The 26,126-nt window shown below is 36.5% G+C and overlaps 1 protein-coding gene across 2 annotated transcripts in view; it reads left to right on the forward strand.

Moving 5' to 3' along the window:
• CNTN6 (contactin 6) overlaps positions 1–24,006 on the forward strand; it is a 322,024-nt gene extending 298,018 nt beyond the window's left edge. For both annotated transcript variants that reach the window (XM_027523249.1, XM_027523250.1), the window contains exons 18-23: positions 5,748–5,982; positions 6,095–6,210; positions 8,021–8,207; positions 21,174–21,286; positions 22,061–22,229; positions 23,091–24,006. In XM_027523249.1, the coding sequence (XP_027379050.1) occupies positions 5,748–5,982; positions 6,095–6,210; positions 8,021–8,207; positions 21,174–21,286; positions 22,061–22,229; positions 23,091–23,197 (927 nt within the window). In that variant the 3' untranslated portion in view covers positions 23,198–24,006. The remainder of the gene's footprint in view (positions 1–5,747; positions 5,983–6,094; positions 6,211–8,020; positions 8,208–21,173; positions 21,287–22,060; positions 22,230–23,090) is intronic.
• Positions 24,007–26,126: the final 2,120 nt, after the last annotated feature.

Here is a 26,126-nt window from a genome sequence, read left to right on the forward strand (position 1 = left end):
CTGCTCTCAGCAAACATACACCTTTGTTCCATGTTCTGTGGAGGTGCAATGAGTCCCCACTTGGCCTGTCTTTACTCTGCTACAATACACTGTCCAGGTCTCTCTCCTCTTTGGAAGTTTCTCAGGCATTTGTCAGTTAAAAGAACCCACATCCCCCAAATTCCAGACAAATTCCCCATATCCCCCACATTCCATGAGTCTTTTTTTTTTTTTTCCTGAAGCCTTGTCACTTGGTTAGGCAAGAGGTAAGAAGTAGCCCCTTTACTTCTCTTGGGTAGGGGCTGGGAATACACAGCTTTTTCTACAATTGTCTCAAAAGAAATATCTCCCCACTAGTCTCTCCCTTAAATCAGCACTCCCTTTCTGTGCATTTCTCTTGGGTCATTCCCTTGTGGCTCAGCTAGTAAAGAATCCACCTGCAATGCAGGAGACCTGGGTTCAATCCTTGGGTTTGGAAGATCCCCTGGAGAAGGGAACGGCTACTCACTCCAATATTCTGGCCTGGAGAATTCCATGGGCTATACAGTCCATGGGGTCGTTAAGAGTTGGGCACGACTGAGCGACTTTCACTTTTATTTTTCATAGGCTAAGTTGTGCCAAGGAGTCCTACATATAAATGGTTTGTATTCTTTGGAATGCATTGCATTTCATGCCTTTATTATCAGCTTTGAGCCTCAGGTATAATTGATAAAAGAGCCTTACTATGTCATTGCCCCGTGTACTTGCTTTTGACACAGTGATGATAATTTTCATAGCCATAACATCTACTTCTTTGGACATTTTAACATTACACCTAAGAACATGATGGCCATGGATGTTTTAGTTAAAAATTGTGATGTCTGATACATTAGAGGGGCTCTCATTAAGAGGTCGGGGGTGATTCATGCCTCAGGAGATATTTTACAATATCTGAGGACATGTATGGTTTTTTACAACTGAGGGGAGGGTTGTATCTGAGGCAAGAATGCTGATGAACATCCTGCAATGCACAGGATAGTACCCACCCCCACTCATGACAAGAAAATACATGCCCCCAGATGTCAAGAGCACTGAGGTTGAGAAATACCATTGTAGAAGAGTAGTAATACATTGCATCTGTAAATGATTCTGCAGTAGTATAAAACATTCTATATACAGGGTTCATTTTATTCCTCACAAAATTCCATTACAGAAAGAATAGTAGTATTAAGCTCTCTTCATATGAGAGAACATGGAGACACATAGATGTTTTCTAAAAGTTGGGACAGACAGAGCCAGGAGCCAGGTGTGGCCCTGGGAGAGCGATGGGATCCTAAGAGGCCTGACACAGGGGTAACTCACTTGTCGAGAACTTACAGGATTTTAGATGCTGTGCTGGACATTTCATGTCATTTACTCCATGACAATGTTAGGTGGTCATGATGCCACATCCAGAAAACAGACTTAGAAACGTGAGACTGATGGACAGAGAAGCATCTGACCACAGGACTTTCATTCCATTCTCTTTCACTTTGTCCTGAATTAGAATTCCAATGGTCCCTATGCAAAGTTAAGGTTCAGGGAAGGTGGGAGTTCTGTATTTGCTTTGAATATTAAGTTAAAATAATTCCTGTCTACCAAACAAGTTTCCCACAAAAAACACTGACTCTCGAGTGGTCTAAAAGGATTGTTTTTATGGAATGGTGAGTAGGTTATATAGGTTTCAACATTCTTTGAAAGTCATATGAGTATTTCATCAGTGGTCTGACTTCACCTATTTTTTTCCTCCATGGTCAGAAATTACTGAAGGTAGGTAAATAGTGGTTTTTACTCAGTCTATACATGGGGATAATGGGAAATTCTATGTATACTATTCTTAAATAGAGATGATATTAACAACAAAAAATCTTTCCATGATTTATAGTGTTCTTTTTCTTAAGCTGGGTTCTGAAGACCTTCACCTACAGGCCAAATCTGGCCTCCTGCCTGAAATACATTCACCACCACCAGTCCTATTCTCTTATGTGTTCTATATTGCTGCTTTTGTGTTACTGCAAGAGACCCTAGATTCCCCAATATTTGAGAATCTATCACTTTACAAAAATTTTTTTCTGACCTAAATTTTTAAAAAATTCAATTAAAATCAATCCCTTTGTGTATTTTTCTTGGGATATCAAATATGCAGATACTAACAGAAACTGTATAAATGGATGCAAATTCCCATTTATCATTCACATTTGGCATCATGTACATGCAGTTACTGAGCCAAATTCTTCTGGTGCCTGAACTTCTTCAAGGAATCAGGTATGTATACTTAGGAGGAGATGAACACATTAGTTTGAGCCACCAGGAATGTAGTAATGTTTTTAATTCAATGAACGTGTAATTAATGAGTAATCACACTGTTCCAAGCAGTCAGGGTACAAAAATAAATTTTTAAGAAAAGGTCTGAATGCTCAGAACCCAACAGGACAGTCTTAACTCAGTCTGAGAGGAGGTCAGTAGCATATCATCATAGCATATCTGAACAAGGTTTTGAAAAAGAACTTGGGAGTACAAAGAGACCACTGAAGGCCAAAGTCATTCATTGTGGATGAAGAAGTACCCCCTTGAACTTTTAGCACTAATCCAGGTCCAATCACTGTTCTAAACTCAGTTTGACTCCATCATTGTGGTTTATAATTACACTGTAGTATAATAGACCTATGTTTTCTTCTATACCAAAGTTTTGTGTATTTTGTGTATATTTCTATTTTGGTTTGTTTTGTTTGCACTAACCTAGACATGATACCCGGAGAAGGCAATGGCACCCCACTCCAGTACTCTTGCCTGGAAAATCCCATGGACGGAGGAGCCTGGTAGGCAGCAGTCCATGGGGTCGCACAGAGTCGAACACGACTGAGCGACTTCACTTTGACTTTTCACTTTCATGCATTGGAGAAGGAAATGGCAACCCACTCCAGTATTCTTGCCTGGAGCATCCCAGGGACAGGGAAGCCTGGTGGGCTGCTGTCTATGGGGTCGCACAGAGTTGGACATGACTGAAGTGACTTAGCAGCAGCAGCAGCAGACATGATATCTAATCTTAGAGATGGAATAACTGCTAACTCCTTTTCTAAAGTATTTTTACTCATATCTTCGCATCTTATCTTCATTTATACTCCAAAGTACTCCCAACTTTGAGATGCTTGTGGTAAATATCTCACATAAAATGTGACTATAAAACACTGTACAGTAAAAGATAAACACCTAAACTGGCAGTTGGTACACTTTTTTCTAAAAGGTCAGTGAAACTATTCAGTCTTACAGGATGTATGGTCTTTTTTTATAACTGTTCAACCTTGCCATTGTCATTCAAAAGCCGTATATCATTATACATAACACAGGTGTGACTGTGTTTCCAAAACACTTTATTTTCAAAACCAGGCTATAGATCAGGTTTGGTTCAAAGGCCATAGCTTTGTTGACTCTTCGTCTATACTAAAAATTTATTTCCTACAGACACAGTGGTGAAAAATTATATTTTTAGCCTTTATCAGCTTTAAGAGATTTCATTACCAGTGGAATGTCTGAATTTTTGTATACTGTTGAATACTTTCTTTGTTTAAAGGAGAAAATTATCTTTCTGCCCACCTTAAATAGCTCTGTATATTTCTCCATCATTGGATCAGCCAATATGAAAAGGATGAAAGGAAGAACCTAAAGAAGTCTCTTTTCCCTTCTAAACTGAATATGTCGGATGCAGATCTTTCTTGAGGGAATGCCATGTGAAACATTAATTGTACTTAGCTAACAAAAGCAGAAGTCCTAAATCTGAGATTAGAGAAGCATCCAAAACAAGTCAAATACTCTAGCAAGTGTCTTAAACTCTTATAAATCACTTCCATACCACTCAAAATTAACTGTTTTAATTCTGATCTATCTGTGAAAGAGAAGTGTTAACACAAGAAAGCATTTTATTTTCTAAGATTTCAGGACTGTGTATTTCTTCCACTTTTCACTGTCTGTATTTGTTAGATTGTTCTACATGGTAAGAAGTAGAGATCAGGTCATCTTGACTAATACGGATTTATTTTAAAGATCAAATTGCCAACATCTGTTGGATCATTAAAAAAGCAAGAGAATTCCAGAAAAATATCTACTTCTGTTTGACTACACCAAATCCTTTGACTGTGTGAATCACAAAAAACTGTGGAAAATTCTTAAAAGAGATGTGAATACCATACCACCTTACCTGCCTCCTGAGAAATCTGTATACAGGTCAAGAAGCAACAGTTAGAACTGGACATGGAACAACAGACTGGTTCCAAATTGGGAAAGGAGTATATCAAAGCTGTATATTGTCACCCTGCTTATTTAACTTATATGGGCAGAGTACATCATGTGAAATGATGGGCTGGATGAAGCATAAGCTCAAATCAAGATTGCTGGGAGAAATATCAACAAACTCATATGCAGATGATACCACTCTAAAGGCAGAAAGTGGGAGCCTCTTGATGAGCCCTGAATATTCTTTGGAGGGAACCGATTCTGAAGCTGAAGCTCCAATACTCTGGCCACCTGATGTGAAGAACTGACTCACTGGAAAAGACGCTGATGGTGGGAAAGATTGAAGGCAGGAGGAGAAGGGGATGACAGAGGATGAGATGGTTGGATGGCATCACCAACTCGATGGACATGAGTTTGAGTGAGCTCCAAGAGTTGGTGATGGACAGGGAAGCCTGATGTGCTGCAGCCCATGGGGTGGCAAAGAGTTGGACACCACTGAGTGACTAAACTGAACTGAACTGATTTTAAAGCTACTTGAGAAATACTGAGAATGGAAAACAGTCTCAGTAGCTAAGCAGACAGATTAAATGAAGAACTGAAAAATTGTCCAGTGCTGTCAGCGACTCTGATAATCCAGCCCCAGCTCCAACAGTCCCTCCTGCTCGTCCTTCAGTTCTTCCCATTTACTTTACATCCAGTTTTCTACTTGACTAACAGCTAAATTCTGTCTCTTCTCTGTATAATTTACAGCCTCAATTTTTTCTTAGCTTCCACTGCCTCAGCGTCCTGCTACTGTACTTTTTCTACTTATTGCTTGCTCTAAGTTTATTTATTATTGCCCCCAAACACCTATGTATCATATTCAAATTCCATAATGGAGAGGACTTAAAGCATTCAGAGATTCTGATGGATAAAGAATATGTGGCGAGTATGTGTGTGTGTGTGTGTGTGTGTGTGTGTGTGTGTATGCATCTTCTTTGTGTGTGTGTGTGTATGTATATATATATATATATATATATATATATATATATAATGAAATAATACTCAACCATAAAAGGAACAAAATAATGCCCATTGCAGCAACATGATGCAACTAGGGATTATCATACTAAGTGAAGTAGTTCAAAAAGGGAAATTCAACTATCATGATATCACTTACATGTGGAATCTAAAATATGGCACAAATAAACCTATCTACAAAACATAAACAGACTCACAGACATAGAGATCAGACTTGTGGTTGCCAAGAGGTAGCAGCAGGGAGGGAAGGTGATATAAGCATGTAAAACCTGTTTTACATTTCCATTTAAATTTTTCATTTATTTATCTGAGTATCTTTAATTGGGATCATTTTTCTAATTGGCATTCCCAATAGAAATTTTATTTTTTAAATAACTTCATTAATCAGTGTAAATATCCATCTTATCTCTATAAAAGATATGCCAAATAATCAATCAATATTATAATAGCTATACAAAATATTTTTGTAAATACTCAGTGACTGATCACTTCTGCCCAAGTCAATTCCAGAAGAACTACAGAATGGAGAGGACTTTGGATACATCGTCATGCTGCGGCCAGTAGGCTCGACAACCTGGACCAAGGAAAGAGTACCATCTGTAGAGTCATCAAGGTTTATTTACAGAAATGAAAACATCATCCCTCTCTCTCCCTTTGAAATCAAAGTGGGTGTATATAATAAGGAAGGAGAAGGACCCCTGAGTACTGCATCCATTATCTATTCTGGGGAAGATGGTAAGTTGTAGTCAATACTGGAATTGTCCTCTTTGAGACTGTATGTATATTTTGCATTTGTTTTCTATGAACCACTCGGCTTAAGATGGTTGTGTCTTTCTCTGGATGGTAGAACCTCAACTGGCCCCAAGGGGAACTTCTGTTCAAAGCTTTTCTGCTTCAGAAATGGAGGTTTCATGGAATGCTATTGCCTGGAATAGAAACACTGGAAGAGTTCTGGGCTATGAGGTAATCCACAATAATTTCACTCTGCACTCTGAATATGCCAGCTAGCAATAGCTCTGTTCAACAATCCTATACTACCAATCTAGTCCTTAATATAAGTTGCGCTATTCTGTGCTCAGTTGTGTCTGACTCTGTGTGACCCCATGGACTGTAGCCCACCAGGCTCATCTGTCCATGGGATTTCCCAGGCAAGAATACTGGAGTGAGGTGCTATTTATTCCTCCAAGTGATCTTCCTGACCCAGGGAAAGAACTTGTGTCTCCTGCATCTCTTGCATTGCAGGTGGATTCTTTACCACTGAGCCAACCCAGGAAACCCTGAATATAAGATAGTGTGGGTCTAAAGCTACAGAGGGGAATTAATGAAGAGGATCTTTCCAGGTGATCCTAAGCAAGTAAATTAACAAATGGTAGAATTTTAAAAGTCATTAGGTGATTATCTTATTTAATTATCCAAGCTACAGTCATGTTTGTTTCTTGGGGAGAAATAAGCATTTAATCTTTAGTGATGTTAAACCATAGACGAATCTTACCGGGAAACCTAATCCTGAACTGGAGCATTACTTGAAAAAAGTTAGTCATCTTGGAAAAGGCAATTATGTGACAAGATAAAGCTTGCATTCTCCTAATCTGCCTTTATAGTCTATATAGAGTGAAACAAATCATTTCAAACTTACAGTCTTTCATTCTCACAAAGTTAATAGATGGGACTTATTAATCAATTACTCTTCTTTGACTTGCAAATCTAATGATTCAAAAATGAGTAACAAGGTTTTCTTTGTTTTGGTGTTAGAATGAAAGTAGGATTTTGCCTTTATTCTTTTTTCTCCTTTTATAAGAACCATGTTGTCCAAACAGAAAGTTCTACTTTCTGTAGGTGCCTCTACCACTCCAGTCCTAGAAGGCCATACCTCTTAAGTGAACCCTATTTATTTCTCAAAGATCATCTCTACTCTCCCCTGCTCTTTGAACTCTTATCTGATAATTTTCTGGTTTTATGTGTCTTCAAAGTCTTATAGCATTTATTTCCATATGATTTTCGGCAGATGCATCCTCTGCTTTCTTTTCACATATGTGCTCTAACATCTTAACTAGATTATAAGTGGTGCAAAGGCACGCCTTATGCTTTCTTGTCTTTTCCAATTTGCTTAAAACAGTGCTAATGTATAGGAAGGGATCAGTATATGCTGAATTAATAATTCATCTGTGACTCAAAGAACTCTGGAAGAAATGTCAATAGCAAAACATCATAATGTGAGTCTTTCATTGAAAGTATGACTCTTATTTTGTTCTAACTTACTACTGTATACCTGAGGCTTCAGCTCTGATGGCTCAGACAGTAAAGAATCTGCTTGCAAAGCTGAAGACTTGGGTTCGATCCCTGTGTCGGGAAGATCCCCTGGAGAAGAGAATGGCTACCCATTCCAGTATTCTTGCCTGGAGAATCCCATGGACAGAGGAGCCTAGTGGGCTACAGTCCATGGGGTTGCAAAGAGTCAGACATGACTGGGTGACTAACACTTTCACTTTTTACTTTTTTTTTGGTGGGGGGGGATAAAGCTGTTACCTTTTAGATATTTCATGAAATATTTTATTGTGATAAAAAATAGGTTTTCTCATTTCCATTGTGATTTCATATTTTTTTAAATTTCTTCCATATAAATTTTGGACTTTGATTATTTTGTTTTCATTGTATAACCATTTTAATTGAAAAATATCCTCTCATTTGTGCTCCTGACTTCTTCCCATACACCACTGTGGCTGGCAGTTATTAGGAAACAATAAATTGCTTATTTTATGTTTTTAATGAGCAGGTTTTATACTGGACAGATGATTCCAAAGAATCCATGATTGGCAAAATCAGGGTCAGTGGAAACATCACAACCAAAAATATCACAGGCCTGAAAGCTAACACCGTCTACTTTGCTTCTGTGAGAGCTTATAACACTGCCGGGACAGGGCCCTCAAGCCCTCCAGTCAACGTTACCACCAAGAAGTCCCGTAAGTATACATCACACTGTAGGGACCACAATTCACCTCCAATAAGAAGTATTTTATTGCTCAATTTCAATGTCATTCATCCCACCTCATCATTTTACTGATTGCTTTATTTGATCAGTGGATTTGGCCTATAAATCTGGATAGTTGTTGAAACTTTCTGATAACAACCAAAATGAACTGTTCTGATCTTTCTGGAGTTGCAAAAGAGAAAATATTTTAAGTATATAGATGAAAGACAAAGAATACAATGTCTTTGATGTCCTCTTCCAACTTGGGTTCAAAATCTGACCTCCCATTCTGGGGATGTTAAGTGGTTAATTTAATCTTTTAGTTTCAATATCCTCATCTGTAAAGTGAAGAATAAATAGTACTGATTTTCTCACTGGGCCTTGTTCAAGATTGAAAGAGATACATAATAGAAAGTGTCCCACACATACTTTAGTAAATGCTTATTAAATAGGTTTTTTGTTTGTTTTTGTTTGTCTTACCATTTGAGTCTTGATGTGATTCCTGCACTGTCAGATACCTAGATCTTTCCTTCTATGATATTATATCACTGCAAATTACTGGAAAGCCTCTGAAATCCAAGAATTAACTCTTCTGCTCTTTTTCTCTCTCTTAACAATAAACTAAATATTTTTCACAAAGATAGGACCTACTGAATAAAGGATTAATAGTTGACTATTGCTGCATTTGTCCTATGAATGAGTCTGGTGCTGCACAAACATTCCATAATATGAGTCAAAGTAGTAAACAGGGAATTGTCTGATCAGATACGGCTTAGTAAGAACTGCAATTTATTCTTTTTATAAGTGAATAATACTTATGTATTTCTTATATATTGTAGATAAACATAAACTATTTGTGTAAACAGGCTTTTTGAAACACACTCTTTGGTCTCTTAATTCCAATGAAAAAGAGTAACAAATATAGTTGCTGAAATTTGGAAAATGACTAAGACATGAACGCACTGCTACTAACAAACAGGAAAAAACAGAACAAGCCATTAAATACTGTATTCTTTGTGTCCTGTGTATTGGGAATGAATAGATGGTTTAAAAAGTTTGAAAATCAAAGTTCTTTTCCATATAGATAAGTTGGTCATGTCCAAAATGAACTTGGGAATCATCTCAGTTAATAAGTCTTTGATTATAGGATATATTATCCACTTGTGTCCATAACACCAGCCAGTAGCTAGAGACTTGTGTTCTAATTCTATGTACTTCACTGACTCATGACCTGGTACAGGATAAAGCATTTCATTTTCTGCTTTAATTTTCTAAACTGTTAAATGAAAACGTCTTCTGCCCTCACTGTTTTCTCAAATTACCAGTAAGGCACAAATGAGGTTGTGATTATAGGAGCACACTGGAAAATACAAAGTGCTGTGAAACTGCTAAGCAGGAAACAAAGAGACAAACAAAACCCTCCACTATCAGTCCATTTTAATGGAAGAGTTTGTGTGGATCAACAACTCTTAAACCAGTTCTCCTTCAATCCTCTACTTTGATGTAGACTAAGTCATATGTAATTTTCTAGAACTGACTAGCTAAAGATGTGGTTCAATTTGTCTTCCTGATTTACTCTATATTGACTGGGTTGGTGAAGTCATTGCTGTATACCTGTATGAACTATTTGCTTCTACGGCCCTTATGGAGTCTAGTCTCTTTCAGTTAATCTGAAAATCTGATGGAAATCTCCAATCAATCAGAGGTTTGCCCAGACATTTCTTTATAGCTGATTGAGAGATGCCAAACTCACAAAACTCTTGTGTATAATTCAGCTTCTATCTCAGGCAGAATCAAGGGTAATTAGAAATGTGGAAATGTAGTATCAAATAAACCTCTCTTACCTGACAGATCTGTGACAAACTAACAGGCTTTCTAGTGTAGTTGGTGACACAATACTCAAGCCAACCATCTTGTATTACTTTAATTCCATTGGCCAGTTTAAGGTGGGCTGAGACTCAAACAATAAACTAATTAGCAAAAAGATCTAGATATACACATAGTATACATTTAAGATCATGTACATACATCTATATACACATACATATACAATTGTCCTTTAGTATCCAATGGGGATTGGTTCCAGGAGCATCTACAGATGCTTACGTGCCTTGCATAAAATATCATAGAATTTGCATATTATCCACATATTAACACAGCCTCTGTATATTTAAATCACCTCTAGATTACTTATATATACATAAAACAATGTAATTGTTACATGCTGGTGCTAAGTCACTTCAGTCGTGTCCGACTCTGTGCGACCCCATAGACAGCAGCCGACCAGGCTACCCCGTCCCTGGGATTCTCCAGGCAAGAACACTGGAGTGGGTTGCCATTTCCTTCTCCAATGCATGAAAGTGAAAAGTGAAAGTGAAGTCGTTCAGTCGTGTCCGACCCTCAGAGACCCCACAGACTGCAGCCTTCCAGGCTCCTCCATCCATGGGATTTTCCAGGCAAGAGTTCTGGAGTGGGGTGCCATTGCCTTCTCCGAAATGTTACATAGATAGTTGCAAATATTAATACAATGTAAATGCTATGTAAATTATTATTAATAGCATACAGCAAATTAAAATTTTGTTTTTTAAAACTTCCTGAATTTTTTCAAATATTTTCAATCTTAAATTGTTTGAATCTGCTAATGTTGAACCCAGAGATACACAGAGAGCCACCTATATAAATACACACACACACACACACACACACACATATTAGTCTGTTCAGTCACTCAGTCATGTCCCACTCTTTGCAACCCCATGAACCACGGCACCCCAGGCTTCCCTGTCCATTACCAACTCCCAGAGTTTACCCAAATTCATGTCCATTGAGTCGGTGATGCCATCCAACCATCTCACCCTCTGTCGTCCCCTTCTCCTCCTGCCCTATGTCTTTTCCCAGCATCAGGGGCTTTTCAAGTGAGTCAGTTCTTCGCATCAAGTGGCCAAAGTATTGGAGTTTCAGCTTCAGCATCAGTCCTTCCAATGAATATTCAGGACTGATCTCCTTTAGGATGGACTGGTTGGATCTCCTTGCTGTTTAAGGGACCCTCAAGAGTCTTCTCCAACACCACAGTTCAAAAGCATCAGTTCTTCGGCATTCAGCTCTCTTTATAGTCCAATTCTCACAACCATACATGACTACTGGAAAGACCATAGCCTTGACTAGATGGACCTTTGTTGGCAAAGTCATGTCTCTGCTTTTTAATATGCTGTCTAGGTTGGTCATAAATTTCTTCCAAGGAGTAAGCGTCTTTTAATTTCATGGCTGCAGTCACCATCTGCAGTGATTTTGGAGTTCCCCCCAAAATAAAGTCTGTCACAGTTTCCCCATTTATTTGCCATGAAGTGATGGGATCAGATACCATGATCTTATTTTTCTGAGTTTTGAGCTTTAAGCCAACATTTTCACTCTCCTCTTTCACTTTCATCAAGAGGCTGTTTGGTTCTTCTTCGCTTTCTTCCATACGTGTGGTATCATTTGCATATGTGAGGTTTATTGATATTTCTCCCAGCAATCTTGATTCAAGCTTGTGCTTCATCCAGCCCAGCACTTCTCATGATGTACTCTGCATATAAGTTAAATAAGCAGGGTGACAATATTCAGCCTTGATGTACTCTTTTCCCTATTTGGAACCAGTCTGTTGTTCCATGTCCAGTTTTAACTGTTACCTCCTGACCTGCATACAGATTACACACATATATCACCTTAAAAATAAAAGTTTTGTGCTGGCTATTATAAATAGTGCTGCGATGAACATTGGGGTACACGTGTCTCTTTCCCTTCTGGTTTCCTCAGTGTGTATGCCCAGCAGTGGGATTGCTGGATCATAAGGCAGTTCTATTTCCAGTTTTTTAAGGAATCTCCACACTGTTCTCCATAGTGGCTGTACTAGTTTGCATTCCCACCAACAGTGTAAGAGGGTTCCCTTTTCTCCACACCCTCTCCAGCATTTATTATTTGTAGACTTTTGGATGGCAGCCATTCTGACTGGTGTGAAATGGTACCTCATAGTGGTTTTGATTTGCATTTCTCTGATAATGAGTGATGTTGAGCATCTTTTCATGTGTTTGTTAGCCATCTGTATGTCTTCTTTGGAGAAATGTCTATTTAGTTGTTTGGCCCATTTTTTGATTGGGTCGTTTATTTTTCTGGAGTTGAGCTGTAGGAGTTGCTTGTATATTTTTGAGATTAGTTGTTTGTCGGTTGTTTCATTTGCTATTATTTTCTCCCATTCTGAAGGCTGTCTTTTCACCTTGCTAATAGTTTCCTTTGATGTGCAGAAGCTTTTAAGGTTAATTAGGTCCCATTTGTTTATTTTTGCTTTTATTTCCAATATTCTGGGAGGTGGGTCATAGAGGATCCTGCTGTGATGTATGTCGGAGAGTGTTTTGCCTATGTTCTCCTCTAGGAGTTTTATAGTTTCTGGTCTTACGTTTAGATCTTTAATCCACTTTGAGTTTATTTTTGTGTATGGTGTCAGAAAGTGGTCTAGTTTCATTCTTTTACAAGTGGTTGACCAGCAACCTAGATGTCCATCAGCAGATGAATGGATAAGAAAGCTGTGGTACATATACACAATGGAGTATTACTCAGCCATTAAAAAGAATACATTTGAATCAGTTCTAATGAGGTGGATGAAACTGGAGCCTATTATACAGAGTGAAGTAAGCCAGAAGGAAAAACATAAATACAGTATACTAATGCATATATATAGAATTTAGAAAGATGGTAACAATAACCCGGTGTATGAGACAGCAAAAGAGACACTGATGTATAGAACAGTCTTATGGACTCTGTGGGAGAGGGAGAGGGTGGGAAGATTTGGGAGAATGGCATTGAAAAATGTAAAATATCATGTAAGAAACGAGTTGCCAGTCCAGGTTCGATGCACGATACTGGATGCTTGGGGCTAGTGCACTGGGACGACCCAGAGGGATGGTATGGGGAGGGAGGAGGGAGGAGGGTTCAGGATGGGGAACACATGTATACCTGTGGCGGATTCATTTTGATATTTGGCAAAACTAATACAATTATGTTAAGTTTAAAAATAAAATAAAATTAGAAAAAAAAATAAATAAAAGTTTTTTCTTTACCTTGAATTTAATAATTTGATGGTTCATGCATCCTAAATCAAGCATATGATAGTTAATGATAACCTACTTATGTGTTTAAGCAGAATACTTGCTTTAGACACAGTAGCAAGAGGTGTGTTTAGTTGACCCACTTGGTCCTACAAATGGGCTTGACTGAAATATTGATTAAATGCCAAGAACTTTATTGGTGGTTTGCCTGAGTGTTCACATGAGATCAGCCTCATCAAAGAGTGTGAGACATATCCTTTGAAAACAATTTCATCAACAAGGAGTACTTTTATCCAAGTGCTACAGTGCTAGAATATATCTGGTGAGATGAGAGTCAGAAAGTATAAAGTGAAGTTTAGCATCCCTCTTCTTTTTCATTAAAAAAAAAATGAATAAAACCTCTTGTAATTCCTAATTTCTTTCATGAGCATCTTCTTTCAATATTTCTTAAAGTTTGCTTACACCAGCCTGTTTGCATTAACTCTTTTATCAAAATATCCAACAAGGACTTGAGAATAAGGTTCTACAAGACTCCATTTTGTATTTGAATACCAATCAAATCTCTAATTTTATTCTTTCAACATTCTTTATCACTGTCATTGGAAAATCTAACAGAAACTACTTTAGTCTTCTATTGTTGCTATTCAAGTTACCACAACCTAGTGTTTTAAAACAATATAAATTTGTTATTATGTACTTCTAAAGGTTGAATCAAAAATGAGTTTCACTGGTTGGAAAACAAGCTTTGGGTAAGCTTCTGAGCTCCTTTTGGAAGCTCTAAAACAGCACTTGTTTCCTTGAATTTTCTGGCTTTTGGAGACAACACATACCACTTGCCTTGTGGTCCTTTCCTCTATCTTCAATGCCAACAGCATGATATCTTCAAGTCTCCCTCTGATTCAGACCTTCTACTTCTGCCTTTCACATTTCCTCTGACCCTGGCTCTTTCCTTCAGAAGCATCATTTTCACCACACTGAACCCACCCAGAGGATCCAGGGTTATTGCTCCGTGTCAACATCCTCAACATAATTATACGTGCAACATCCCCTTTTCCATATAAAGTAAGATATCCACAGGTTTGAGGAATCAGAACCTGGACATGTTTGGGAGGCCCTTATTCTGCCAATCACAGTTACAAAACACTGAGCACGTTTAAGTCCTAAGCCTAGTATTAATATTCAGTATAGTTATCTTAATTATTAAAGCACATCAAGAAGTATGTTATTTTAATTCCTAGATCAAAAAAAAAAAAAGTATGCTTAGAAAATTCTGTTGTGGCATTTGTTGGACTGGCATACAATGAATATAGACTCTGAATCTCTGGATCCCATGGACATTGTGCTAATGTGTAGTGTTCACTTCTAACCATCTAAATAGTGTCTCCCTCTCTCCAGACTCTCAAATCTTCAGTCCAAACCTCAAACTGCCTTGAGATTTTTTCCTCCTGAAATAGAATCACATCCTCTTTTAATTTCAAATTTTCATTGTCTCCTCTATTTCAGAAAACAAAGACTAGAGAAAGGTGTATGAGATCTTTCACAGTCTGTTCACAGTCTGTCCACAAATTACTTTCCATTCCCATTCCTCATCTAGCAGCATCAGACTTACTGATCTTCTAACATTTAAAATTTGATTATCTGATTTTATGTACTCTCTTAGTTTGTAGTGACCCCATCATGCCTATAAACAGCCAAATAAATATCTTTTCTACTGATCTATAAATTTCCTCTTTAATATGTTTGCATTTTTTTTTCTGAGTGATTGCATAACTTTGGCCTATTGTGAGATACTTTTGGAAAGAACTAGAAAAAGACTTCAGAGTGAAATAACTGAATGTGAGTCTCAGCTCAGCCATGAGCTGTATGAGAAGTCTATTTATTTAATGACTCAGAACTTCTTTTCTCAACTAAAAAACAGAGATGATTGTACTTTCTTCTAGAGTTTTCTTTAAGCATTAAAGGATATAATGTACAGCGAGGTGACCCAGAGGCAGCCATACAGTGAGAGCTCAATATGTGGTAACATATATTATTATATTTCTTCTTGAGAGGTGATTTCACTTCCTTTGCATTTCTTAAAGTAGGAAAATTCATCTACTTTCTAGTTTCCTTCTTTTCATAAATTTGTTGCAGAAATTTTCTTCAAGAGTCATGGAAGAACATGCAAAGAAAATATGAGAAATGGCTTTCATGAAACACCAAGGACAGCTCTGATTTTAAATGCCACCCCTGGGTCTAAGCTTGATTTTCCATGCCCTTTAGATGACACCAAAATTAATTCTGAAAAGTAGTAATCTACATGCATCACACATTCACACTGCCACTGCTTAGGTTTTCCATCTTATATTTGGTCATCCACTCTAAATTGTGAGAAAGCAGAGCTCACATTCAACAAAATCTTTCCCTATTCTGATTGGATAAACAGAAAACTGAGCCTTTTTATTTTTATTTTTGGAAATACGATAAAGCCGTTTTTCACTCAAGAAAGTAGTGCCTCCCATGAGCAATGAACAGGGTTAGGTAAGTAAAGGAGATTAAAACAGAAAGGATATATGCCTTCAGGCAATTTCTCTTTAGTGGGGAGGGAAATTAAAATAAGAAAAAGTGAAATAAAATAATCATAAATTATGAAAAGCTACTATGAAGAAATTAAGAGGCTGAGATATACATAACATTAAAAAAATAAAGAGACCTAGTGGACAAAGAGACCTCCAAATAGAAGGAACAGTATATGCAAAGTTTCTGAAGTCTTTGCTATTATTGTTGCTGGTGATGATGACAGACTTTTAAATAAAAGTAAATTTTTATTTAAATATGGGATTTTTAAAATAAATACCAGTGGTTTGATATTAAGTATTGTAGCTTACTGAAATGATGTCTTTCCAAAAGACAACTGAGGACCACTGCAAGTATATTGTGATTCACACAGACATCACTAAAAGAAATTTAGATTTACAACTAAAGGGAGAAAAATATTTACACCAATTTCAAGAGGAAAGGGGAGAGGAAAAGCACTGCTTATATAGACAGAAGTATTCAGACCCAGTAACAGAAAGTGTTTGCAAATTTTGCTTCAATTTGGCCCCTGATGTTGACTGACTAGCACTCTGTACTGAATTTTTTCTTGTTGTAAATAATGCAATCAATCCATATTTAGACATAAAGGAAGCATTAAGCTTTTATTTCATCTTGCACTTATGTTCTTTCTCTCTCTCCCAAATGTCAACCCCATGCTGTTACTTAGAAGTGTAACATAAGAAGTTGTTTTTGAATTGAGTTCACAGTGTGAACTACAGTTGAATATAAATGCCATCTACAGAAAAATTGATCACAGGGAAGCCATTAGAGCTGCAGAGGGCTAGTTTAATGTTGCTCTGTCATTTGATGAATAGAAAATAATTTAGTCTTTGGAAATTGCCTGCAAAATTCTTTCAAAAGATTGGAAAAGTGCTTGCTGTTGAGTTTACCAGTGACCCACTAGGTATAAACATACATGGCATGTGTATTATATTATCCATGTGACAGTATTTTGGTTTTTCAAGGTGATAGAAATTTCAACTTTGTCATAGATATCTACAATCCAGTTTAGGTAAATACAACAAACTCATGAAACCAGAATTGTTAAAGGCCTTCTGAAGTACCTTTTAGAAATAACAAACTTTTTTTTCCCAACTCAATACTAGACAAAAGGCATAGACATTGAAGTCACACCCATGGACAAAATAAGAAAAGCTCTGGACTATGAGAACTTTCCAGATAATTACCGAGACTTTCCAATTTTTTCTGCCTTTCAAAAAGTACATAAAAAACTGAAGGAAGAAGAAAATTATGAAGGGGAAATCTTGAAAATACCCCTAATTATATTTAAGAAATGAATCATTTGCAAACTTTGGAATTGTGTTATTAGAAACAATCCACATTGAACACCATTGAAAAACTGACTATGTCATAATACCATAGTGAAGAATGGATACTAATAGGAAAGAGAGTTAACAATTACTGAGCAATTTATTATGTACCACTAACCAAGGGAGGAACATTTCTCATTTTATTTCATGGAAGCTAAAAGTCTTATAAACTAGGATATATTAGTCTCATTCCAAAATTGGAAAACCAGGCCTCTCGGAAGAGACTGTATACAGATTCAGGTTTCTCTGACTTCAAAATCCAATTCTTTACACCTTCCAGATAGCATGAAGGGTAAAGCATTCCCAATAACCCACACAATTAGCCATTCATTCCATGAATTCATTCCTGATATAATGTTTCTCATTTTATGTCCATGGAATGCCTTACTTCTGTTATGGTAGATGAGGAAACAAATGCAAATATCCCAATCTCAGAGACACAATCACTACTATATACTTAATAGAAGCCATTTCTTCTTTCTCTCAATCTGAAGCATCATCAATGGATTCATAGTATAAAAGGAGTACTTTTTATCTAAACATGCAAACAAATAGAAAAGGCATAGCAATAGATAATACCTTCAGAATCTGTTACTGCCAGTGATATCAAAGACATGAATTTTTATTTTTGTTGTATTGATTATATGAAGTTGTTAAGGTTAGTACTTTGTTTAAAGACCAGAGATAAAAGAAATGTGCCAAAGAGTATACTAGATATTAAAATTGTGGTATCTTGTGAGAATTTTTTTTTCTAATTTTATTTTATTTTTAAACTTTACATAGTTGTATTAGTTTTGCCAAATATCAAAATGAATCCGCCACAGGTATACACGTGTTCCCCATCCTGAACCCTCCTCCCTCCTCCCTCCCCATACCATCCCTCTGGGTCGTCCCAGTGCACCAGCCCCAAGCATCCAGTATCGTGCATCGAACCTGGACTGGCAACTCGTTTCTTACATGATATTTTACATGTTTCAATGCCATTCTCCCAAATCTTCCCACCCTCTCCCTCTCCCACAGAGTCCATAAGACTGTTCTATACATCAGTGTCTCTTTTGCTGTCTTGTACACCGGGTTATTGTTACCATCTTTCTAAATTCCATATATATGCGTTAGTATTTTTATATTCTCTCTTTCATAATTGAGAAAGACTAGAAAGGGCACTTTGAATTAAGATGAGGGAAAACAGTTAAAAACTATAGTCATTGTCATCAGTTCAGTTCAGTTCAGTTGCTCAGTTGTGTCTGACTCTTTACGACTCCAAGGACTGCAGCATGCCAGGCTTCCCTGTCCATTGCCAATTCCCAGAGCTTACTCAAACTCATGTCCATTGAGTTGGTGATGCCATCCAACCATCTCATCCTCTGTCGTCCCCTTCTCCTCCTGCCCTCAATCTTTCACAGCATCTGGGTCTTTTCAAATGAGTCAGCTCTTCACATCAGGTGGCCAAAGTATTGGTTTCAGCTTCAACATCAGTCCTTCCAATGAACATTCAGGACTGCTTTCCTTTAGGATGGACTGGTTGGATCTCCTTGCAGTCCAAGAGACTCTCAAGAGTCTTCTCCAACACCACAGTTCAAAAGCATTAATTCTTTGGTGCTCAGCTTTCTTTATAGTCCAACAATCACATCCGAACATGACTACTGGAAAAACCATAGCCTTGACTAGATGGACCTTTGTTGGCAAAGTAATGTCTCTGCTTTTTAATATGCTATCTAGGTTGGTCATAACTTTTCTTTCAAGGAGTAAGCGTCTTTTTATTTCATGGCTGCAGTCACCGTCTGCAGTCATTTTGGAGCCCAGAAAAATAAAGTCTGCCACTGTTTTCACTGTTTCTCCATCTATTTGTTGTGAAGTGATGGGCCGGATGCCATGATCTTTGTTTTCTGAATGCTGAGCTTTCAGCCAACTTTTCACTCTCCTCTTTCACCTTCTTGAGAGGCTCTTTAGTTCCTCTTCACTGAATTCTTACTACATGCAAAACTCTCAGGCTTTTAATTATTATTTGGCTTATATTGTCAAGAAATGTACTAGGACATGGTTTATTCACCTGGCATGTTCATTTTATAAATTCATATGGATTTCTGTAGGTTTGACCATGTCAATTAGCCTCAATTGTAGGATAGCATAATGAATAGATTTGCCACATTGTATCACCTATGTGTCTGCTCACAGTCCAGTGCATAATCTACATGATCTGAGAAAATCACATTGGACCCTGAGTGGTTTTTCTTTAGCCATCTATTACACAGTCACTTATTCAATATATATATGATATATATGCCTCTGCCTACATGCCAACCACTATGCTAGAGGTTGGTAATGCATTCTCAGTAAATTTAAAGAAACTATGAATAACTATAATTCAGTGGGAAAAAATTCATAATAAAATATATGAACTAAGCCCCATGGGAGCATGGGTGAAACGTTTATCTCTCTACTATGTGCCAGTTGAGGTATAAGTGATTAGGTGTATGACATTCCATGGGCTTAGAGAAGGCAAGTAGATATATCATAAGGCAATGTTGGGTGACACCCTGTAATTCTTCCAGCGGCACATAAGACACTAAATAGCCATTGAGTTAAAACTCCAAAAGAAATCATTTCCATCAATGTTATAATGAGTTAAATATTATGCTCATTCAGCCTCACAAATTCAAGTAAGATGCCAAAAACATCTTTCTGGGTAGTTTTATCTTTGCCTCTGCTATCCAGCTGAATTATATTTAATCTCTTTAGTTTCTTAAATCTCAAAAATAATCACATGGACTCAAATCTTTGAGAAGCAGTATGTTGTCATGCAGAAAAAATAAAGAAACCTAGATTAAAAGTCAAGAAACCAGGATACTGACTGGGCTTAAGCACTCATTATTTATATGGTTTTGAAGAAGCAGACTTTCGACCTGGACTCTAGTTTTCTTGTATGTAAAATCTTTCAGTTGGATGAGATCCATTACTTTAGAAGGCTCATTCTAAATATGTCTTCTTGAACGTCACACCTTCCTTCTCCCAGAAAACATTAATCTCAGGGAACTAAAACCACAGTTCGGATTCAGGGTAGACACCTTTTGGGATGATCACCCAGTTTGTAATCACTTTCCCTCTTCATGGTTCCTACTGGCTCTATCTGTGTTGAGTGTCATATGTCTTTCCCACTGTCTAGCCACAATGGATTAGGGTAAAATAGAATATGGCCAAATTAAGCCAATCATTAGCTTTTACCTGGAGATTCTAACTTGAACTATCTCTCAACAAAGGAGGTTTCAAATCTCAGATGAGGTAGGCAGTCTTGATTTCTGCTGCATATACTGACAGAGCAAAGAGGTGGTCCCTGGCAAGATTAGCCTGCAGCAAACACTACTGTGAGAGGTAGAGAGAGGAACCTCTTGGCTTTCAGACATTTTTTGTTCCTCTGAGGTTCTGTTGCATTTTGCCATGAATTCCAAGAGAGTCCCTTATATCCTCACAATCTATTGCTAATATTTTGTTTAAAACAACTTGAGTTGGTTGCGTTATTTATAGTCAATGAGTCCTAATTAATACAAGATTAAAAGTAAAGGACTACTAGGAATGTACACCTCTGTATTGATATATGTAAAAAGTTTGCAACCTGATTTTGTCTGAGAGGCTCATTGATTGATGGGCAAATTAAACATTAGATAAAGGAGCCCTCCATCTATTTACATATAGTAAACAAATTCAACGGAAACGATTACTAAATTAATACTGGAAATGCGGCATACCATTATTAATTCATGTTTGTCACAAAGACATTTCCAAATGACTGGAATTTGAATGAATTTACTTCCTCTGATTAGAATTAATATGATATTTGAAATGACACTGAAAACATTTTACCTCCTTTTATGCTAATTATCCAGGACTTATTTTTCCTTTTTATGTTGTTGGGTCATACAGTAACCATGAGCTAATTAATATTCATTTGGATCTTTGATTATCTTTTTAAAGCTCCAAGCCAACCACCAGCTAACATTGCCTGGAAGTTGACAAACTCTAAGTTATGCCTAAACTGGGAGCATGTAAAAACTATGGAAAATGAGTCTGAAGTGTTAGGCTACAAGGTGAGTATTCCGTTTTTCCTTTAAACAGATCACTTAGCTGCCTAAGTAATGATAAATGTTAGAACCAAATAAGAAACAAATTTTATGCATGTGGAAATATAGGAATCTTTGTTCTAATGCTTTGAAAATATTTAGCATTACTGCTTTTAAGTTCTTCATGGTAAATTTTATACTGTGAGGTCAGTAATGTGTCATGAAGCAATAACAAATAAATCTTTACAGTATGCAACATTTTTTTCTTCAAGCAACTCACCCGTATTCAAAAAATATGATTGTGTATTTAGATATTAAAAATGTGAGATGACAATGAGATCAAAAAGTATATTCAAGTAGAATTTCTAGAACTTAGGCTACAGAAGGATATCATCTATCAGCAATATAAAAGAAATCCAACAAAGAAATCCAATCCAATCATCAAATATCAAGACAAACCATTTCCATCAGTGGTAAAGAACATCATCTGCTGACAAATGCATATAGTATCCAGACACTTGAAATGGGTCCAAATTAATCAGTAACTTTCCACAGCAAGCTCCAGAGATAATGGCCTCAAGGTATTTAATTAATAAAGATAACTCTATACTGATTTTAGAAGCATTGGCCAAAAAGGAAATATTTTTTCTTAACAAACATATTTAAAGAAAAAGTGCAGACCAGATATTCCCATCCAAGGACTACGGCATGTATAAGGCTCACAGTGCTAGTGTTTTGTAAGAGTTTCTGCACCTTCAAGAAGCTACATGTCCATTTAACACGATTCATCATTTTATTCAGATTCTGTACCGGCAAAACAGACAGAGTAAAACTCATATTTTGGAAACAAACAACACATCTGCTGAGCTTCTGGTTCCCTTTGAAGAGGACTACTTGATTGAAATAAGAACAGTTAGTGATGGTGGGGATGGAAGCAGCAGTGAGGAAATTAGGATTCCAAAAATGTCAAGTAAGTTGAATCACCATTGCTGTTGTGGATTTTGAATAAAGACAGCTGCCAGCATGAAATCTGGGTTCTATGAATCTTTCCAATTTTTGTTTAAATATTTGTTGAAAAAAAAAAGGTCTATTTTTTCCATATTTATTTCAATTGTGAGCAAGAGGTGATGAGTCAATTTTCTTTAATCCCTCAAATTTCCAACATGCTTACATATGACAAGCAGTTTTATATGTTTCCTTATTTGAAACTCAAAAAAAAAAAAAAAAAACCACTTCACAACTGTCACTGGTATGTATATGCTTTATCCTGTTGGCACAAAACTGGACAGTTTTTCCATGGGTACCTGCAAGCTTCTCAGAGCAGGGAGAACAAGTGTGATGTACGTGTAGGTACATCTCCATTGCCATTTTCATGGCAGACATCACTAATTAACTACGGCATTCATACTGGGCTGAGTTAGTACTTTCAAATCCTCTCAACATGATATCCTAAGCAGGTAACACCAATTAGTCAGATTTAGTATATAATAATAAGTTATTATTTCTGCTTTAGAAGAATCACTCACTTATCTATCCAAAGATGTGACTCAGTATAACTCAGCCACTACATGTTGGCCAATCCTATTCTGCCCTTTAGGCAGACTTGGCCAATTTTAGGCATTTTTCTTTTTTCTTTTTATATTTAAAACAGATATCCTAAATCAGAGGGTTAAAAACACTTCCTAAAATTAAACACAATTTAAGTGAAACAAGTATAATAAATGTGGTATTAAAAGAGAAATAATAGTATGTGTTTGGTTCATGAAGAATTAATCTAACAAATGATTTTACTTTTTCTCAATATATTTTGTTTCATTTTTGTATTTTGCAGGTTTGAGTTCCAGAGGCATTTCAGTCTTAGAACCTAGCATCCATTTCCTGTCAGTTGTCATCACAATTTTTGTTGTTTTGCTATTCAGCCACTTATATGATGAATAAAACCATAACTCTTTCATTTTTAAAAAAGCAAATTATTCTGTTAAAAAAAAAAGCCCCCGTGACAAGGTAACATTCAAAAGCATACTTGTTTGGAAATAAAAAATGTATATTATTAAAATCTTGTAAATATCTAATATGGTACATTAAATAAAGAAATTTTAAACACTTTGGAATTTTAGTGTTCACACATGATTACATATATTCAGAAGGTGCCGAATTAATGCATGAAGTTGTCACTGCTGTGGCTTCTATGGAGAGTATATATAAATCTCTTGATAGTGATGGTCAATATGAAAGAAATTGCATTTTCCATAGCTAAGATGTCCATATTTTATATGCTCTAAGCAATTTAGTTCAGTAACTTAAAATTTGACTCTAGTTTTGGAAATAAAATATAATTGTTTGTTTATACTAGGGATTCTTTAAAAATGTCAACTATTGTAAAGCATGATGTGCTTTTATCTCTGAATCAACTTGGGAGAGAAATATTTGCACCCAGTAGCATAACTATATACTTGATGTTATTTGCAACTCACTTTTGTATCAGGTTTGGTAATAAAAATAGCAGAAAAATGCTTTCTGGCAAAGAAAAATTAAAGTAGGGAAAAAGTAGCCAACAAAAATAATCTAATGGCTCCAGTAAGCAATTTCTCATAGCAAAGTTTAATTTTAAAATCAATTCTGAATTATCCCAAGGAAGAGGGTGCATGAACAGTTCTCAGGTAATTACTACAAACTGTTAGCAATGTGTGTGGCCTTATTTTTATATGATAAATAAATCCAGAGACAGAATTACTTAAAGTTTTTGACATTTTGGTCAATTTTTTTTTTTGCCAATGTTTTTTGCAACTATAAATATAATTTTATACTGTCCAAGCTTTAGAAAGATTCCTGTGGGTTGACTCTTCTCTTGGAGGTACCTGGGAAAGTCAGTGGTCTCAATTCCTGGGATCTTACAGTCTGGAGACAGAAGTATAGGAGGAGGAAAGGTTAATGAGAACACCTCTGCCTCTCTAAGCAGCCATCTCTTTCCCTCACAAACAGCCTTGATGGGTTTGTCCTGCTGTCAGCCTACTCTAGCTATCAGTCAATTAGGTTCGGTGTCCTGCAGAGCTGAGGAATGGACACACTATTTTTTGCCTTCTTAACATGGTACAACATCTCAATTACATTGAAAATATATAAACTCTCCTTGCAACTCTCAAATCACACAATCCCCAAAGTTGGATTTTGTCATTTTCATTTCCAAAATATTTTAGAACTGCTTAAAATACCTGATCAACAGCAGATGGGCAGTGACTTTACACAGTTCAGAACTTGCTCCTTGCTGGAGTATGTCAAGCATGCAGTAAAATCAATGAACCTTATTATCCCTGCACCTTAAGATCTGACTGTGCTTTGATGGAACAAAATAAACAAGCAACTGAAAATATCATTTGGCACAGTCACAGCTGCCTGAACAACACACATTTGTATTGATCACATACCAGTGATGGCACATGGTCTTAATGGTTTTCTCACCTTGGTTAGAGATAAGATTTGTGTCCTGGTTCCCATAGTAGAGACTGAGATATAGTCATAATGAGCATCAGATATACTATGAGATTTTCATTTTTGCTGATTAAGAGAACTAGATGCACGGTCATTTGAGTATGAATCCAAAAGCTAAGTCAGTTCTTATCAACAACACATACATTTGTAGGTGGATTTTAATTCATAATCATGGGGGTATTAAATGTTTGTATTATTCAATATGTAATATATCATTTATATTTTCATCCATCCATACTACATTTTTCAGAATATAATTTGGCATTAATATTAAAAAGTGCAAGTTTTGATTAGATTGATTTGAATCTCTACTCTTGGTGTGATGTTGGATACATCTTTTAACATTCTCATATCATTATTATGAGGGTTAAAGGACATAATGTACACAAGTGTTGAGTATGTTGCATGCAACACTGCAAGTTGTTAACAAACAGAGCTGCTGTCATCTGCTACTATGAACTAAAGCCCCAGCAAAATAAGTTACTAATTTAAGTGTTCAATAGATTATGAAAACGGATTCAATCTGTATGTATGTCAAAATCTAAAGCAGCTTCAAGAAAAATGAGTAATTCTCTTATTCAACACAAAATGGTGCCAAAGAATGAAACCAGTTGTGGTTCCATCAGTCCATTCAAGGAAAATATTCTTTGTGATATACATGTGCCTTTGACATTTAGGAAAGATTTCCAATGACTCCCTTTACTGACTGTGTGTACTGTTATACACTGTTGTGAACATGGTAAATCATGTCTATACTTCTACTCTCCTACTTTTTGCTATACACTGTTATGAACATGTTAAGTTATTTCCATACTTTCCTACTTTTTTCTATTTCTTTTCTACTTTTAATGAATTGGATGAGACCTTTCCAAATTGAAAAAGGTTACCTGCTTCACTCAATCTACAGATTCAAATGCAGAAACACTCTTACAAATAAATACACAAAGATTATTTGGGCACCTTCTGGCCCAGTCACATTGACACATAAAATTAACCATCATAGTACCCTTTTTAATTATTTTAAATAATTCAGTTCTAATCCCTAAAACTTTTGAAATGAATTTATGGAGACACCATCCTCAGTTTATTCATCTGTAATATGAGATATTGGGATTGCATGATCTCCAAGTACCTTTAAAACCCTATGATTCTATATCAAGCTGCAGAGTGGTATCATTTTTAGTACAAAACAGGTTTTAACAACCATAACTCACACAACACTCTGCAAAGCTTTTCACGTTTCCCCTCCCCCATATTTTCATTAGCCTAAACAATTGTGTTGAGCTTTCTCAATTGGACTTTTCAAAAATAATGGGTAAATTGAATATTTTTCCAAAGAGCAAAGAACCCTTAGAAGTTCTGGTCTATCTTGACCTTT

Source organism: Bos indicus x Bos taurus, chromosome 22 (genome assembly GCF_003369695.1).
Source record: "Bos indicus x Bos taurus breed Angus x Brahman F1 hybrid chromosome 22, Bos_hybrid_MaternalHap_v2.0, whole genome shotgun sequence".
NCBI classification, from domain to species: Eukaryota; Metazoa; Chordata; class Mammalia; order Artiodactyla; family Bovidae; genus Bos; species Bos indicus x Bos taurus.